At 55.2% G+C, this 17,476-nt stretch overlaps 2 protein-coding genes across 3 annotated transcripts; one reads left to right on the top strand and one right to left on the bottom strand.

Moving 5' to 3' along the window:
• The first annotated feature begins 1,997 nt into the window (after positions 1-1,997).
• Positions 1,998-9,877, top strand: HPCA (hippocalcin). Its single transcript, XM_036256636.1, has 4 exons — positions 1,998-2,035; positions 4,677-5,075; positions 9,181-9,286; positions 9,407-9,877. Exons 2-4 carry the CDS (start codon positions 4,698-4,700, stop codon positions 9,502-9,504), a joined length of 582 nt encoding a protein of 193 aa, XP_036112529.1. The 5' UTR covers positions 1,998-2,035; positions 4,677-4,697; the 3' UTR covers positions 9,505-9,877.
• A 433-nt stretch (positions 9,878-10,310) lies between these two features.
• On the bottom strand, positions 10,311-16,562 carry TMEM54 (transmembrane protein 54). Of its 2 annotated transcripts, none has more exons than XM_036256858.1 (6): positions 16,445-16,562; positions 13,914-14,107; positions 11,570-11,629; positions 11,242-11,430; positions 10,984-11,118; positions 10,311-10,602 (listed from the first exon to the last, which is right to left on the bottom strand). In XM_036256858.1, exons 1-6 carry the CDS (start codon positions 16,458-16,460, stop codon positions 10,510-10,512), a joined length of 687 nt encoding a protein of 228 aa, XP_036112751.1. In that variant the 5' UTR covers positions 16,461-16,562; the 3' UTR covers positions 10,311-10,509. The 2 variants fall into 2 exon arrangements, with proteins under 2 accessions (XP_036112751.1, XP_036112752.1); XM_036256859.1 differs by having other exon boundaries at positions 10,311-10,584.
• Between the last annotated feature and the right edge of the window lie 914 nt (positions 16,563-17,476).

The following is a 17,476-nucleotide window of genomic DNA, read 5'->3' as shown; positions in this document are numbered from 1 at the left end:
GCAGGGAAGAGGGAGGATGCAGAGTGGCAGAGCAGGCCATGTGAGGGTAAACTGAGACCCATCTGATGGGGAAGAGGATCTAGAGCAGACTGGGGAGATTCTGGCTTCAGGCAGGCGGGAGAAAAAGGGGGAGGAGGAGGACGGCCTGAGGCAGTGAGGCAGGGCGGCCCCTCTCCCTGCCCCAGTACAGTAGGCCCTCCTGGCCTAGTGGGAGAGAGCTTGTCACTCAAGGGGCCTGAGGAGGGGCTGAGCAGTAAGTCTCTCCCCACTCCCAGGTCCTCACGCAGGAGGCAGCTGGGAACCACCCACGCATGTCTGGCGTCTCTCACGCCTCCACCAGGGGTCCCAACAGCAGCGCCAAGGCACACAGAGGAACTGGTGTTCTGGGGCCCGGCTGCCCTTCGTCTTCCACAGGCTGGCTCCCCAGCTCCTCTGCTTGAGACCTCCCCTCCCTGCTGGCCCTCAAGCAGGAGGGACTTAAGGAGACTTTGACCACCTGATCAGCTTGGTCTGGGAACCTGGAGATGGAGATTTGGTCTAAGCCCTGGGGAGCCAGGAGGGCCCCAGCTGCTGCCACAGAATTGGGAGGAGCTGTCCAGTCCGAAGACAGATGCAGTCCGCCCACCTTCAAAGTACCTCCGGAAGCCAGCTCCATCTATGCCACCCTGGTCATCTCTCACCCTGAGTTGGCCCCTTGCTCCCACGGTAGCCCCCAGTCCTCAAAGTCTGTTGACAGAATGCCTGAGTAAACTTTACCTGGGAGTCAGACCCTCTCACTCTGCTCAAAGCCCCAAGAATTTCCCATGTCACCTGGAATAAAACCTAAAGTCCTTGGCATGAAGCACTGCCTCCATCCCAACCTCTGCACGCCGATCTCAATTTAACACTTATCTAACCCGCTATAGATTTGACTTATATATTGTGTCCATTATTTACTGTCCACTCCTGTAACCCCACTGCTGAGAACAGTGCAGGGCACAGAACTAATGCTTGATAAATATGTGCAATGAATGGCTGAGGGCACAGGGATTCAACTCACTAGCTGTCAGACACTGAGACAATCATTTAACCCCATTTGAACCTGTTTCCTCATCTGTGAAGTGGGAACACTAAGGACCACCTCCTAGAGATGGAGGAAGGACAACATTCGAGCTCAGGATATGAGGATTGTTGCTGAGGTTGGGCCCATGCACCTCAGAAGCCCCCAGGCTGGAGATCGATGCTCCCCAGCCTTCACAGGCAGAGGCTGAGAGGGGGGCAGGGGTTTCCTTGATGGGGGAGCAGTGAGTGGGAGAGCACTTTAGATCAATGTTGGGAGGTGGGATTCCTTCTGAGAGGGGTCTCCCGAGTAAGATCCGGAGTGGCGGGCAGGGGATGGGGGTGTGCTCTGCTCTGTAAGGCGGAGGTGGGGTAGAGGGCGTGCCTAGCCCTGGAAGACCTCAAGGACTGCTAAAGTGGGCGCGGCCCCCTCTCCCAAGAACCTCAGCTCAGTTCCGGAATTGAGGCGCGGGGTCAGCGAGGGCAATTACCGCACCACAGGACCCAGATTCGACGTGCAGCTCCGCAGCCTGGTAGGGATGGGGAAGAAAGGCACTGAAGCGGCCCGGGGGGCGGGGTGGGGGGAGGGGGTAGGAGAAGGGAGGGGGCTGCCTGGCTTAGGAAAGGAATGTCTGGGCACTGACCTCCGGCCACCCCATTCAGGCTACCTGAGCTGAGATGCTAAAGAGATGGGACCCCGATCCTCCAAGCCCGGCAGGTGCTCCCTCGTGAGGGGGGCGGGGAAGTGAAGACGTCCCCTTCCCTCTCCCGGGCAGGGGCGGGGCGGAGCCTAGTTCATCGCTCCCCCCACCCCCAGGGCTGGAGGGGAAAGGGAGGAACCCGGACCCCTCCAGGGGAGGAACTCGAAGCGAACGCTGCGGGGCGTCTCCCTCGCAGTCCCTCCCCCCGCCCCCCGCCCGCCCCTCCAGCCGCCTCTGTCGCCGCGCGCCGCAGCAGCACCGTCGTCCCTGCGCAGTCGGTGTCTCCGCGTCGCTGGGTGAGTGGGGGCCGCTCTGGCCGGGGCTGGGGGATGCGGGGAGGGGGCATGCCGAAGGGAGAGGGCCACGTCCAGGGCTCTCCAACCCCGTCGCTCCCGCGCCTCCCGGGAATCCTCCCTCGCGGTGCGCAGGGAGTGGGGGCTCCACCGAGAAAACGCGCGGAGCTCTCCAGGGTCCTGACCTCCGAGTGGCCAGCCCGGAGGAGTCTTGCTTCGTCCGCCTCAGAGCGCCTCCTCCAGGAGGGGCCACTCACCCCGCGCTCTTCGGGTGCTGGAAGGATTGATTGAGGCGGGGGCTCAGGGCTAGAGGTAGGGAGAGGTTCAGGGAGGGTCTCCCAGGCAGGTTTCTCAGGTCAAGCTGTGTGTTCTTCTCACTTTGATGACTAGGGGGTCTTTGCAAGACAGCGGAATCTTCAACCACCCTCAGTTCCAAGTCTTCCAACCGGGAGGGGCAACTCTGAGGGTGGCAGGGAAGAAGGGGCACTGGAAGATCTCTCTTGCCCGGTGCATCTTTCTACCCCCGCCCTGATGACCCAGTTCCTTGGACCTTGAGGAAGGGACTAAGGGACACACTCTGTTACCCCAGCCCCACACATTTCCTCAGTCCCCTCCCACACACTTGTTCTGTGGGTTCTCAGCTTGGGGCAGAAGAGGCTGATTTAGAAAGAAGGGTGACCAACTTAAAGAAACATGCATATGAGACACTGCTGAGAACATGCACAGGTCCCCAATGGCCACACAGGCACATCCCCCTCATACTGTGATGGGTGCATACCTAGTCACATGCACAGATATGCACATGCATAGATATGTATTGAAACACGTAGGGAGACAAATGCAATGCTGAAACCAGGGACACATGCATGCATGAGCACATGCACTCACACACATGCTCACCCACATATGCACAGAGCTTTGTGCAAATGTACACACAAGGAACCCTCTCACCCTCACAGCCCCAAGCTGGGGAAGATTCACCAGCACACATCCCATATCATTGCTCAGAACTGCTTGGCTGTTCTCTCCTTGCCGCCCCCTTAGCCCTCCACACTCTAAGCTTCTGCACTGAGGGGACCTTTCTAGACTACAGGAAAGGTAAGTGTTGGGGATGAGTTGGCTGGCTGTAGGTCTTCCTGGAATAGGGACCCCTTGTAGGTCTAAGAAGGGCTGCAGCTCCCTTTCCTGGGACCTAGCAGCACCCCTGGGAAGAGAAAGACAGCAAGTGTGCCTGAGGGTCCCACATGCAGCTGGTCATGTGAGAAGTGTCAGCATGGGAGTTGGCTTATGATGACATGTGTAAGACATGTGGGGTCGTGGGCTGGTGTGTCTTGATGCACAGGGTATGGGAGTTCTGCGTGTGTGGTGCCTGTGTCCGTACATGTAAGTTGTAGAGCAAAGAGAATGTTGCCGTGTGTGAAGGCATGGTGACCCATGGGTGGGTGTGGGCTGGTGTGTGAGTGACATGGGACACCCATGTGGATTTGGTGAGCTGTGTAGCGTGTGTCAGTATGTATTTCTTTGTGCATTGTTGTGCATGAGTCTTGTGGCATCTAATACATGCAAATAATTTTTATTTATTTAACACTTATGTAACACTTATATATGCAGGCATCATTATAAATGCTTCACATGTATTAACTAATTTAATTCCACAACAATAATGAGGTAGGTACTATTATCCCCACTTTACAGATGAGGCAGAAAGAGTTTAAGGAAATTGACCAAGGTCACATAGCTGGTAAGAGGCAGAGCTGGGATTTAAACCCAGGTGGTCTGGCCGGGCCAGTGTGGCTCAGTGGATTGAGTGTTGTCCCATGCACCGAGAGGTTACAGGTCGATTCCTGGTCAGGGCACATCCCGGGGTTGTGGGCTCCACCCCCAGTAGGGAGCGTGCAGGAGGCAGCCTATCAATGTTTCTCTTTCATCAATGTTTCTCTCTCTCTCCCTCTCCCTTCCTCTCTATCTAGAAATCAATAAAAACATATTTTAAAAAACAGAAAGAAAGAAAAGAAACTCAGGTGGTCTGACTCTGGAGCCCAGGCCAAAATCTACCTTATGCAACCTCCTGTCAGGCACAAGTGTGTGGGAGAACAGGCCAATGAATGGGCTGCAGGGGTAGTTCGTGGTAATCAGGCATATGTGAGACAATGAGGGGGCAGTGGGTGGGAGGGAGGAGGGCCAGAAGGCCTTTCTGCGCCTCCCTAGGCAACTCTGGGAGTCAGTCCTGTCACCCCATGGCTGTATAACTTGAACCAGGTCACCTCACTTCCTTGATCCTGTCTTCTAGTCGGTAAAATGGGTCTAATCCCCAGGCTTCATTTTGTGAGGGTGAAATGGTGTATATCTGTGAAGGCTCAGTGGCTGGCCTTGAGAAGAGCCTTGGTAAATGTAAGCCCCTTCCCTTCCTCTGTCTTCAGGCCTTTCCTTGGGGAAGTGTAAGGTCTGGGGAAATGGCGTGGAGCCTGTCACAGAGGCAGGATGCCTGGGTGTGGGCTGCATGACCTTGGGCCACATCCTCTCTCTCACTGGATCAAAAGAAAGGCTGGGGTGGCTAGTGTCTGGGGGCCCTCCTGGAGTGGTGTCAAGGGACCAGGAGGGCCTGACCTCTCCTCTCCATCCCTTGACTCTCTTGGGGACCCAGGTAAGACTCAGCTCGGTGGCCATGGGCAAGCAGAACAGCAAGCTGCGGCCCGAGATGCTGCAGGACCTGCGGGAGAACACGGAGTTCTCGGAGCTGGAGCTGCAGGAGTGGTACAAGGGCTTCCTCAAGGACTGCCCCACAGGCATCCTCAACGTGGACGAGTTCAAGAAGATCTACGCCAACTTCTTCCCCTACGGTGACGCCTCCAAGTTCGCTGAGCACGTCTTCCGCACCTTCGACACCAACAGCGACGGCACCATCGACTTCCGGGAGTTCATCATCGCGCTGAGTGTGACCTCACGTGGCCGCCTGGAGCAGAAGCTCATGTGGGCCTTCAGCATGTATGACCTGGACGGCAACGGCTACATCAGCCGTGAGGAGATGCTCGAGATTGTGCAGGTGGGCCCCTGGGCCCCTGCGAATGCCAGGTGCAGGGCCCAGCAGCTTGCACGCACCATCCCTTTTTATCCTCTTGACAGCCCTTGTGGCTACGTAGGCAGTGGCAGGTGCTATTCTTACAGCCTATTTAAAAAACTCTTTATTAGGAAATACTTTCTAATTTAAAGAAAAGTTAAGTAAACCCTGGTATACCCTTTACCCAGATTCACCGATCAACACTGACCGCTTTTGCTTTATCATTATGTGTGTGTGTGTGTGTGTGTGTTTTGTTGTTCTGACCCTTTACCCCTGAATACATCAGGATATATTTCCTAAGAACAAGGACATTCTCTTACATAATCTATAATATGATTATCAAAGTCAGGACATTCAACATAGAAACAATGCTATTATCTAACTTAGAGATCATATTCCAGTTCTGCCAAATGTCTTCATAATGTTCTTTTTGCCCTGATCTAAGATCACGCATTGCATTTTGTTTTCATGTCTCTTTAGTCCCGTTTTGTCTGTAACAGTTCCTCAGTCTTTGTCTTTCAAGATTTGACATTTCTGCAGAGTGCAGGTCAGTTATGTTTTATTGATCCTCATTTACTCAAGAGAAAACAAATGCTCAGAGAGGTAAAGACATTTGCTCGCGGCCACACAGCCTGTGAGTGGGCCACCTGGATTCATGGTCCACATTCCATCTGGATACTCAGCCACATTCCAACTAATTAATTGAAGGCCCACTAAGAGCCTCATGCTGAGTGAGATGCTTATAGCCATGATCTCAGTGCATCTTTACAACAACCTCAAGAGGCTCAGAGAGGTGAAGTGACTTGTTCAAGGTCACACAGCATATAAGTGGGGTGAAGCTCAAGCACCACTCAGAGCTGCCTCTTGGCCTTAACTCTTAGATTGCTTACCTGAAAAAGAGGGATGGTGATTCTGATCATACAGGGAGATTTAAGGACCTGATATGAATACCATTTTAATACAAATTTAAGCATGACATGTTAGCTTTACCTCAAAAAGCTTCTAGAGTATCCATCCCCTCAGTCCAGCATTAAAGACCATCAAGGCTCTGGTTCTATTTCTACCTATCCAGTTCCTTGTTCACTATTTTCTTGAACTTTTATTTTTTCACCTGTAAAGTGAGGATGTTAACTCTCAAGGCTACTATAGATATAAAGTGGGATAGGCACTCTGGCAGCCCAGCATGTAACGGGTACTTGGTAACTGTTGTTATTCTCTCCCCGGCACATTCTTTGCTCTTGCCAGAATGGCCTTTTCAACATCCTTGGAATGTACCCTGAGTAACCGTCTGCCCAGCTCTGCGCAGCTCTTGCTCCCTTTCCTTCTGTCTCTCTGAACCCTTCCTCTTTTTATCCCTCAGCTCTGCTGATTGCTCCCCACTTCCAACTCATCTAGCCCCTACGGACTCTTTGGCTTCTCTGTCACTAAGGGTCTGGATCTACTCCCTCCAGCTAGAGTAGAATGGGCTGCCTTGCGATGTGGTGCCCTCTCTATGCCTGTCACGAGGGGAAAGCCTTTATGTTTGTCAATGACTCCCTTGGGCCAGGCATTGAATCTCTAGTTGATGGGTAGCAGGGAGTGCTGGGGGTTCTGCTGGAAGGATTGGGGTAGCCAGGGTGGTGGAGGATTACTCAGGGATTGGGCAGCAACTGGATACCAACCAGTGTGGAGGGGTGATCATGTTTTACCACTTAGTGTGGTTGCACTGGTATATACTGGTAAATTTCAGCCCTGCTGGAGGTGCCAGCCAGTCCCATTCCTTGGGCATCCTCGGGAACCCCTGGCTGGCCGCTGCTGTCTGGGGCCTGGTTTCCCTTACCACAGCCCATCAGTCAGTCCCAGACGGCGAGTGCAGACTGAGCTCTGCAAAACGCAGTGGCTGATTAATTACAAGTTGGCTCCAGTGAAACAATGAGTGAGCAGCAATTCCAGACAATTAATTAGGAGGCCCATGAGTTGAGTTGTCACAAGGGGAACATTCACTAAGTCACTGGCTCAATCCTTCTCAAGACCCTGCCTTGTGGCCAGGAGGTGAGCACACTAAAAGGGGAGAAACTACACCTTGGCTGCTTGGGGCTCCCACTCTGGTTGGCAGGCCACACTGACCAGCTTGGTGACAGAGGTATATATATGACACCTGGGAGTTCAGGGGACTGAAGGTTGGGGAAGAACTGAGGATGTGGTGGATGAGTAATAATTATTATACAAGCTGCTATTTATGGACTACTTACTCTAGCCAGTCACTGTTCTACACACATTATCTCATTTAATCTGCTAGACAATATCCTCATGAGGGAGATATGATTGCCCCCATTTTACAGAAGAGGAAACTGAGGCTCACAGAGGTTAAGTACTTGTCCAAAGCTATACAGGAAGTAATTACTGGAACTAGGATCCCACTCCACGTCCACCTTATTTCAAAGCCCCTTCTGCTCATCACCACTCCAAGAGGGAGTGAGTTCTAATCTAGTCTCTGCCATCAGTTCCCTTTCTGAACCTCTATTTCTTATCTGGAAAATGAGAATCATGATACATACTTTTCAGGGCTGTTGTGAGGTTTAGAAATAATGCATGTAAAGTACCTGACACACAGTAGGTGCCTAATAAATGGTAGCTAGTATTACTGTTCTAGGCAGAGGCTGTAAATGCCAGGAAACTTGAAAGGTGCAGGGGTGTTTAGTTGTGGCAGAATCACCTACCAGAAAGGACTGATAGCGTAGGGCTCAGAGGGACCAGAATGTGAAAACTTTGAGTGCCAGGGGCCAAGAGGTTTGGACTTGGTACAGAGATCAGTGGAAGGTGCCAATGGCTTTCAAAGGGAAGTTCCTGCCCGATGCCAGGCACTGTGCTAAGTTCTGGGGATATAGGCACTAACTAGATGTCCATTATCCTCATTTGTATGTTGGGGACTAGGGACAATCCAACAAAGGCGTAATTACTTCCAGAGAGGTGTCCCCAGAGGAAAAGCCCAGGAGGTTCTGTGCTAGCATATGGGCCCTGACCCAGCTTGGATCAGAGAAGGACTCCCTAAGAAAGCGCCATGTAAACTGAGCCACAGGGAGGAGCGGGAGGCAGCAGAAGAAGCGTGGGGCAGCATCCAGAAGGAACTGAGTGCCTGGCAGGTCTGGAGGGCGGGCTGTGTGGAGGGGGCGGCCCGCTGGGCTGTGGACGTGGTGGTGGAAATCTGTGTTTAGAAAGAGCTTTCAGAGGCGGCGTGGGGGACAGACCCATGAAAATGAGGCTGGAAGAGACCAGTGTGGAGGCTAAAGCCGGATCTGAGGCGGGGTACATTTATGGTATGGGAGAAGGGAAGCAGGTTTCTTGGAGGCGGTTTCAGAAGCAAAAAGCTGAAAGATTGAGAGGATCGGTCTGGTCCTTGAGCTCCAGGACCCAGCCTATCCCACTGGCCAAGCCCCACGTTCTCTGTGTACATTTAGCGCAAAAACCCTCCTTCGTGCCGCCTCCGGAGCTCCTGCACCTGGCGACTGCAGCCGTGGGCCCTGTAGAGCCCAGGTTGTCCCCACCCCGGCAGATGCTTATTTGCGTTTATTTGCATAACATTCCCCGCCCCCTCTGGACCCGGCAGTCTCGGGCCTTTCAGCCCTCAGTGCGGCCCGCGCCCCCTATCGGCCCACAGTAGCACTGCAGCTCAGTGCTAACCTCAGCTCAACTCCCTCGGTGGGTCACCGTGCGCTGGCCGCCTGGAGTTTCCGAGAAGCCCGCTAACCCCGTACTTACCTCGGAACCTACGACCCCGATGTCTTCCAACATCTCTATTCACCCCCTGCACTCAGCCACCCCCCAGTTTTCCGCGCCCACTCAGAGTTTCCCGCTGTGGGGCCTTCGTATACGCAGATCAGCAATTCCTTTCCCACCTAGCGCTGCCAGGGAACTTGGTCAGGGGCAACTCCAACAGCCTCTCCTCTGGGAAACCTTCCATGGCACTCCTTGGATCCCCCGCTTCCCTCCGCCTCTCCACCTCACCCTGGCGGGAGCCACAATCGTCGGCGTACCTGGGGGCGTTTGAAGGATGGGGTGCGGAGCTCAGGCAGCCCCCTCTCATTCCCTGCCTTCCCCTCCCGACCCCCAGGCCATTTACAAGATGGTTTCGTCTGTGATGAAGATGCCGGAGGACGAGTCGACCCCGGAAAAGAGGACTGAGAAAATCTTCCGCCAGATGGACACGAACAACGACGGTGAGGGGCAGGGGCGGGGCTGGGGGGGGCCCCACTCCCCTTCCCCTCCCGCCGCTCTGCTCCGCCTCCCTGCGCTTCACCGCCGCCTTCGCCCCGGTCACTGTTCCCCTCGCCCTGCAGGTAAGCTGTCCCTGGAGGAGTTCATCCGCGGGGCCAAAAGCGACCCGTCCATCGTGCGTCTGCTGCAGTGCGACCCCAGCAGCGCCTCCCAGTTCTGAGCGAGAGGAGCCAGGTCCCCCTCCTCCCTGTCTTCACTGGTCCTCTCCCGGCTCTCAGCTTCCTCTCCCTTGTGTCTATCCAGGCTGGGTTCAGGCTGAGCCTTCCCTCGGGGGCTGCGCTCTGCGGGGAGCCTATGGAACATGGAACCCTGCAGTCCCCCCAAGGCCCAGGCAAGCGGTTAGCACCCCCCAACCCAAGAGGCCCTATCTCCCTTGGGCAATGAGAGGGAGACAGGGGCTCTGGCTTGGTCCTCCCCTCAGAGTCGGTCTTCCCCTACCTAGATAGCAGAATTTCAACCATCCCCTCTCCCCGCCAACACGCACAGCCAGGAGGCCAGACTTCCCTCCCCCATCACGAGGCAAGCTACCCCACTCCCACCCTTGTAGATCTCAGCCTGGGTGGAGGCTAGGGGGAGACCAAGCCCAGGTGAGGAGCTAGTCCTTTTATTTGGTGGGGAGAGAAGGATTGGGGTGATGGGGGGGGGCTTCCTTGAGCCATCTTTCCCTGCAGGAGGGCCTAGACCCTTCCCGCTCCAGCATTTGTTGGCCTTGAGGCCACGCTGCAAAAGGAAACCTCCCAATTCCGCACCCAGTTGTGAGTCCCACGAACGCCCACCTGCCTTTCAGCACTTGGATGAACACAGACAGACCCACAGGCCCCTCTATGTTTTTGCATCCCTCAGACACACACACACAGGCCCACAGAGATGGGCCGACAGGGCTTGAGCCCCCCCCCCCCCCTGCATCATGGGTGGGAAAGCACAGGCCTCCCGGCCGAGCCCCTCCCCGCTGCATGCATCGCTGTGGAGCATCTCTGTTCTTTTTAATAACTTCAGAATAAAGTCTTGTTTCAGTGCAGTGGGTTGGGTGGTTGGGGGTGGAGTTTAAAATCCCCACCCAGGTTCCTGAATGGACATTGAGCCCTCATGGGCCAGCTCCAGGAATCCTGGCCCGACTTGGTTGCAGGGCCCCACTGGCCATGGGGTCTGGGTGAGGCATCAGCTGTCAGAGGGTCAGCGACACAGAGCTGGGGCAGCTCATCAGGTCATGGCCCTCCATGGCCTCTGGGCTCTCCTGCATCTGTGGAGACACAAAAGGCTGCCAGGCTGTGGGATCTGGGTCTGGGTCTCCTCCTCCAGGACACCCAGGGAAATGGGAGGATCTCTGAAGCAAAGGGGCATCACTGCATCCTCCACCAGGCAAGAGCCGGGCTATACCCTTGGAGTGCCCCCAATTCAAGCCCAGATAACCTTCCCCCTCCCTCGGATCCTGGGCCTTGGGTGAACCAGGTGTCAGCTGTGTGACTTAACTGGGAGATCTGACCTCTCTGAGCCTCCTAGCTTCTTCCTTTGGTTCTGGAGAGAAAACTATTGCCCCAGTTCTCAAATGGAAGCCCCATGCAGAGGGATGGGGGCTGCCCAGCAGGGGCTCCCAGAAAATTGGGAGAGTCAAGGCTATGGAGGGGGTGGCAGGCCTTACCATGTGGTGGCTGCTTTTCCCCCACCAGGGCCTCAGTTCCAGCAGCTGGTGGATGAGCCTGGCGCATCGTACAGCAAACACACTCTCTGCCACGCAGAACACAAGTGAGATACCCCAGAGGCACAGGCTGGAGCTCTGCAGGGACACAGAGGGCAGAGATAGCTGCAGGGGTTGGGGGTGGAAGGCAGGATCCCAAGAACCCTTCCCACCTCATGAGCACTGGATGACCCCCGCCCCAACCCAGGCCTGAGCACTCACATAAATGCGTGTGGGGTCGAAGGGACAGTCAGGCGCCAGCGCCAGTAGTTCAGGGCTCCTAAAAGTGCAGGCAGCCAGCAGTGCCCGTCCCTGGGTGGCAAAGGTCACGGCGATCGAGGCCAAGAGGCCGAGAGCACAGGTCAGAGAGAGAAAGGCACAGGCCACACTTGAGCTAAACACTGCCCAGCGCTGGATAGGAGAGGCCACTGGTCAGTGGATGTCAGGCTCGACCCCATGGGCAGCTCTGGCCCCCATGGGGTCAGCTCACCCCCTCCAATCAGGCAGGCCCTTCTTACCCCTCAGCCCCATCCCAGGAGGTGCCACATACCAGGGGGATGCTGGGGAGGTAGCGTGACAACACGATGGCTGTAGTGCCGGAGGTGATGACCTGTGGGGAGGCTCAAGTCAGCTCTGACCCTCCTGCTGGAGGACAGTGGGCAGTGAGGGTCAGGGCCACTCTCGGATAGGGATTCCACCAATGCCAACTGGAGCCCTCCAAGCCACCTCCTCCACCGTGACTTAGCCTTGGTCTGCACGGAGGTACTGCCTCCTCATGGTCCAGCCCCGGAGTGATGTCTCTAAAACACAATCACTTCCTGACTACAACCTTCCATGACTCCCCACTGCCTAAAGCTGTGTATCTCAAACAGGACCTGTGTATCCCAGGGCTGCAGGGGATGTACCAGGATATATATGATTTGCCTCCTGGAGTGGAAGAGATTTTTGGAAGAAACTAAGTAACTCGACTGACAAGGAACTAAAAACAAAATACACAAATCAGGACAATTTATGGAGTAGAATTAAAAATCTTAGGAGTAAATTAGCTCAGGCTCTCAGTGACCTGGCCTTAGTCCCATCAGCTTCTCAACCCCCCTTGGCCAGACTCTTCCTTCATTGCCCTGGATGTGGACACCCACACACAGCCTGCTCATGAAGCTGCCCACAGTGCCCTTCAGGAACACCCTTCCTGCTTCTCTTCACCTGCTTGGGTTCTTCCTGCAGGATCCCCTAACCACCCTCAGCCCTAAGAGGTGGCTATCTAACCCATCAGCTGCCCCCTGGACCTTTTGGGCTCCATTCAGCCAGGCTTCCCCTCTGAGCTCCCTCACTATATCAGGTATGGGCTGCACCCATAGGAGGCAGGTGGTGCGACAGGAACCCAGCAACATCTTTAATTCACTGTGCAGCTAGAGTAGGTGCCTTAACTTCTCTGGGCTAAGTCCTGTTCTGCAAGATGAGCTTATGGAAAAGACACTGGCTTTGGTGTCACACACAATCATTTCAAATCCAGCCTGGCTTCTTTGTTTTTTAAAATCCTCATCAAGGATAACTTTTTCTATTTTTATCTTCAGATAGAGTGGGAGAGAGAGAGAGAGAGAGAAACATCGACGTGTGAGAGACATGTCAATTGGTTGCTGCCTGCACATCCCTGACCAGGGCCAGGGTCTGAACCTGAACCGCAACCGAGGTACGTGCCCTTGTCCGGAATCGAACCCGTTTGGTCCGCGAGCGGACACTCACCGCTGAGTCCCTGAGTCTCGGTTTCCCTTGTAGGGATGATAATGGCCCCATGTTGCTGTGAACATTGAGAATTAAATGAGGAAATGAGAATAAAGCAGAAGTGGTCCAGCCTGGAGCACATCCCCAGCGGACCTCCTAACCTTGAGCTCCCTGCCTTCCCTGCCTTCTATCCAGGCTGGTGAGAGGAACAAACAACAGTCATAGCAACTCCAAAGGACAGCACACACATCTGCATGACACACCCTGTCCCACTGACTGAGGCGCTCCTGGTTGCTGGGGCCTGAGATGCTTCTTCATCCAAGCCTTGCCCAACAGGCAGAGGAGGGAACAGGCTTAGAGAGAGAAATAAGTCCCTCAGCCAGGAGGTGGCAGGGAAGGAACTCAGACATGGGTGTGCAGCGGCCACCTCTGTAACTAGGTGGGAAAGAACTTTATGGACTTGAGAATACTGGCTCCTTTATTCATGTACTCATCAAACAGGTACTGACATCCAGCCATAACCATGGCTACCATTTATTCAGTACTTACTGTAGACCAAGCCTAATCCTAAGCTGCTGATAAATTGTTTTTTTCAGTGTCTCCAGAACAGATCGCAGCCATTCCCACCTCCATACCTTTGCGTCTGCCATTCTCCATACTGGAATGCTATCCCCGCTTCCTCTACCACCAGTGGGCCCCAGCATGCCACATACCTGGGTTATGGGGATTACAGCTTGTCTTTGAATCCCTACTCACCCATCAGTACCCAGCTCATGGGCCTCTCTCTGTGAACCCGCCTGAACCCTCCCAAACTGAGCTGATGCTCCTTCCTTCCATCCAACAGCGCCTCGCTATTTCCCTATTACAATAACAATCCCAGCTCGCAATAGTGAGCCCTGAGCATGTGCCAGACACTGTGCCAAGTGCTTTATGTGGATGATCTCATTCAGCACTCCTCAGGACCCTCTGAGGCGGACACTGTTAATGATCCTCACTTTACAGATGAGGAAGCGGAGGCAAAGAGAGGTTGAGTGGCTCCTGCAGTTGGTAAGTGGTAGAGCAGTGGTTAGTGCTCAGGCTCTCTACTTGCCCATCCCAGGCTCTGGGTGGAGACTCATTCAAGACCTTTCAAGCCCCCTCCAGCCACCCCCCTCTCCCCCGCCTGGTCATACCACAATGGCGGAAGTGACAGAGAGGATGTTGACCACGCAGTACTGCAGAGCCACAGTGTCGTGGGGGGCAGCCACGTAGCGCAGCACAGTACCATGGAGTAAAGCTGCCGCGATGAAGCTCACGTGACCCAGAACCACCAGCACCAGCCCCGTCTTCATCAGCACCTTCCGGAAGTCACCCACACTCAGGCCACCTGTGGGGATAGCTGTGTCAGGCCATGGGTGGGTTTCATTCTGCCGGGCAGAGGAGACAACTGAGGCCATGGTTGGAGTTCTAAACATTTCTGGAGAACTCGGGATTATTAACTTGTCTTCTCTGAGCCTCAATTTCCTCATCTGCAAAAGGGGTTCACAATGTCTTCATGAGAGTACTTGGAATTCTAAGGTTGGAAAAGCATACAGGTGGTAATTAATAAAGGGTGGTAGTCCTTGTTAATGCTCCAGATCATGAGTGGCAGGGCTAGGATTTGAACCTGGGTCTCTAGCTCCAGACCCATAATCCTTCCCCTCAGCTCCCATTCACTGCTTTATTTATTCATGTGTTCATTACACAAATGTTCACCGAGTGCCTGCTCTGTGCCAGGCCCTGAGCTACCATGGTGAGCTTGATAGTCACGGTCCAGGCCTCAAGGAGCCCCTAGTTCATCAGGAAGGGATAGGTCCTGCTCAGGATTCAGTCTGGGAGAAAGGGTGTGGCACACAGTAGATACTGAGCTCACAACTGCTGAACTGAAGTGCCTAGAGGTGGGTGACTCAGGGCAAGAAGCTCAAGCCTCTGAGTCTCTATTTACCCATCTATGAAATGGAAAGAAAAAAACCTTGTCTCCTAGTGGGAAAGGATGGACATACCCTGGGGAGATGGATAGGAAAGTGGGGTATACCCTGGGGGTTCTGGGACAAACAAGTCCTTAGTCTAGGGGCACTGGGCAGGGAGAGGGCAAGTGATGGTGTGTTGGGGGCTGGGGTCCAAAGAACATCAGGGACTCAAGCAATTTCCCTGCAGCCAAATGGCTGTCCAGCCTCTGTCTGCACAACCCCAGGTGCAGGGAGCCCTCTTGCGTGGGCACCCTAGGCTGTTCCAGATCTGTTCTCTGGAATGTCCCCCATGGGTCCTGGCTCTACCCTTGGAGACACACACTGTGCTGGTCCCCTGGCCCTGGCGGCCCCTTCCTCTAGCCAGCTCTGTGACACTGGAAGGCCAGGTCCCCAGAACTAAACAGCTCCTTCTGCCTCTAGCTGCACCTGGTGGGAACTGACTGAGTCCCTTTCTAGACTGCAGTCTCCCCATCTGTGGATCAGAGTTCATATATGGGAGCTTTGCAGCTAAAAAAAAAAAAAGAAATCACTAGATTGAATGTTCTTGGGGACCCTGTACCAAGAGGCAGTTCCCAGGAATCAGAGAGGGATGGGGCCATCCAGTCACAGACACCCTGTGTGACCCGTAGCAGCACCTCTCCTTTCTGAGGCCAGTTCCTCCCGTGTAAAATGGGGAGGGTCTGATCTGGCTGTTCTGAGAACCCGAGCCTACAGGACCCTCTGGAGCTGGAGCTGGAGCAGAGGGAAGAGAATCAGAGGGCAGATGCAGGCTGGACAGGCATGTGGAACTGGAATGGCATCGTGAAGATTAACTGCTGGCCAAACAGGAAGGGGCACTGCAGCTTTGTTGCAGGGGCCTGGCCCACCTCACCCCATCCACCCACCTACCCGGCAACCCAGACACCACCCCGCTCAGGGCTGGCTGGGCTCATAAACAACAGCATCCCAGGCCCAAGACTTTGGTCAAACTGGAGGCACGGTTCCAGCATGGGGCTGTGCTTGGAGCGCTGGACGGGTCTGAGGGCAGTCTCTGGCTTCTTTGTTTCTAAGTCACCATTCTTGGAGCACTTAGCAGTGGGGTTGGCACCACAGTAAGCACTTCATTCTTAGAGCTAACCTTATCCTCATGGTAGTCCTAAGGGGGAGGGGCCACCACACCCATTTTACAGATGAGGAAACTGAGGCTTACAAGGTCTGGGACTCCCTAGGTTTGTCTGATGCCCAAGAGCAGCACCACTGAGCAGAGAGGGCGAGGGGAGAGGACACATCCATCCCACTCCTCGTCTGGACCTGTTTGCCAGTGGTTCTCCCCTCTCTGCCTGGTTGGGGAGTGGAGAGTATGGAAGCAAAGGTGCAAGACCAAGACAGCCAGCCTCTGGCTCAGAACTCCCTGGCTCAGAACTCCCTGGCCCTGAACTCCCGCTCCTCTGCTTTACCTTGTAAGCGAGGTGGGGGCTGCTCTCTACCGGTTCTTCCCTGGCCTGGGGTCCCACATCCTCAAGAAAGGCAAGTGGGGAAGAGGGGCCGGGAGGCATGGAGAAGACACCAGCAGCCCTCCTCCCTACACATCACTGCTGGCGAAACTGGGGCGAGAGGAAAGTGTTCTGCAAAGAAGGCGGCCTGGACCTCGGGGTTCCGGGCTCCCACCACAGTGCTCTGCCCCTGCCGGCAGAGTCGGGTGGGTTCGGGTCTCCTGGGGTGCACCCCTGGCTCACCAAGGCGCAGACACATCTCGGCTCCCGCGCGGGGTCTCCGCGGCCGGCTCAGTGGGGCTCCAGAGGCTGCGGGTGGCCTGGGGGCTCTGCTCCCATCCTGGTCGTCGGCCGCCAAGCGCCCCCGCAGCCGCCGCCGCGCCTACTTCCCACCCCGAGCCCGGGCTCCCGGCACCGGCCCGGCCTTCCTTCCCGTCACCCCCCGGGCGCCCTGCCCCTGGAGGGCCCTGGCGGCTCGCTTGGATCCCGGGCCAGTTAGACCGGCTGGGCAGCCCTTCCTGGCCCGCCCGGCTGAGTCACAGCGCTGGCCCCACCCTCCGCGCCAGCCTGGATCCTGGCTGGCACCAGGCCGTCCCGCACACTCCTAGCCCACCCCCACTTCAGTGAGGCCCATTTTACAGATGGAAACTGAAGTTCAAAGGAGCTAGGCAGTGGGGAGAGGCGGGGGTCGTATGCACATTAGCCGGGTTATTGTGACCTAGTGGGCCCCGGACGGAAGTCCCCAGGGCGGGAATCCACAGGGGTGGGGGGAGGGCAGTGCCTGGGGAACCAGGGTCTGTCCTTAACTTGCTGCGTGACCGCAGGCAAATTGCTTTATCTCCGGTTCCTGGCCTGAGCTTTACAAACTGCCTTGGGGGTCTCTGTTACCTCACTGGGAAATCAGGGATAATAATTTCTGCCCCCTAAGATCGTGGTGAGATAAAATAAGAAAATGCATTGAAAACTCTCTAGAGTATCTTTACAAAGTGTAGACATGGCAGGAGCACAGAATGGTTTTACTAATCCTGGCTATTGGTTACTGAGCCCTTTAGTGCGCCAGCATGGACTTGTGCCCTCCCTTGTGCCATCCTCAGCGCCCAGAAGTGGACTTGCCAGAGTGCTCAGCTGGAAGTGGTGGGATTCCCACCCAGACCTCCGTGCCTGTGTTCTTCAGCGTGTGCACCCTTCACCTCATCTGGGTGCTGAGCTGGAGCCTGACACACCAGATGTCCACTAAATGTGTGCCTTTCTCCACAACTGTATCCGTGCCTGTGG

This window comes from Molossus molossus, unplaced genomic scaffold (assembly GCF_014108415.1).
Source record: "Molossus molossus isolate mMolMol1 unplaced genomic scaffold, mMolMol1.p scaffold_m16_p_12, whole genome shotgun sequence".
NCBI classification, from domain to species: Eukaryota; Metazoa; Chordata; class Mammalia; order Chiroptera; family Molossidae; genus Molossus; species Molossus molossus.
The sequence above is the reverse complement of the archived record's forward strand: the minus strand, read 5'-3'. Positions and strand labels throughout refer to the sequence as shown.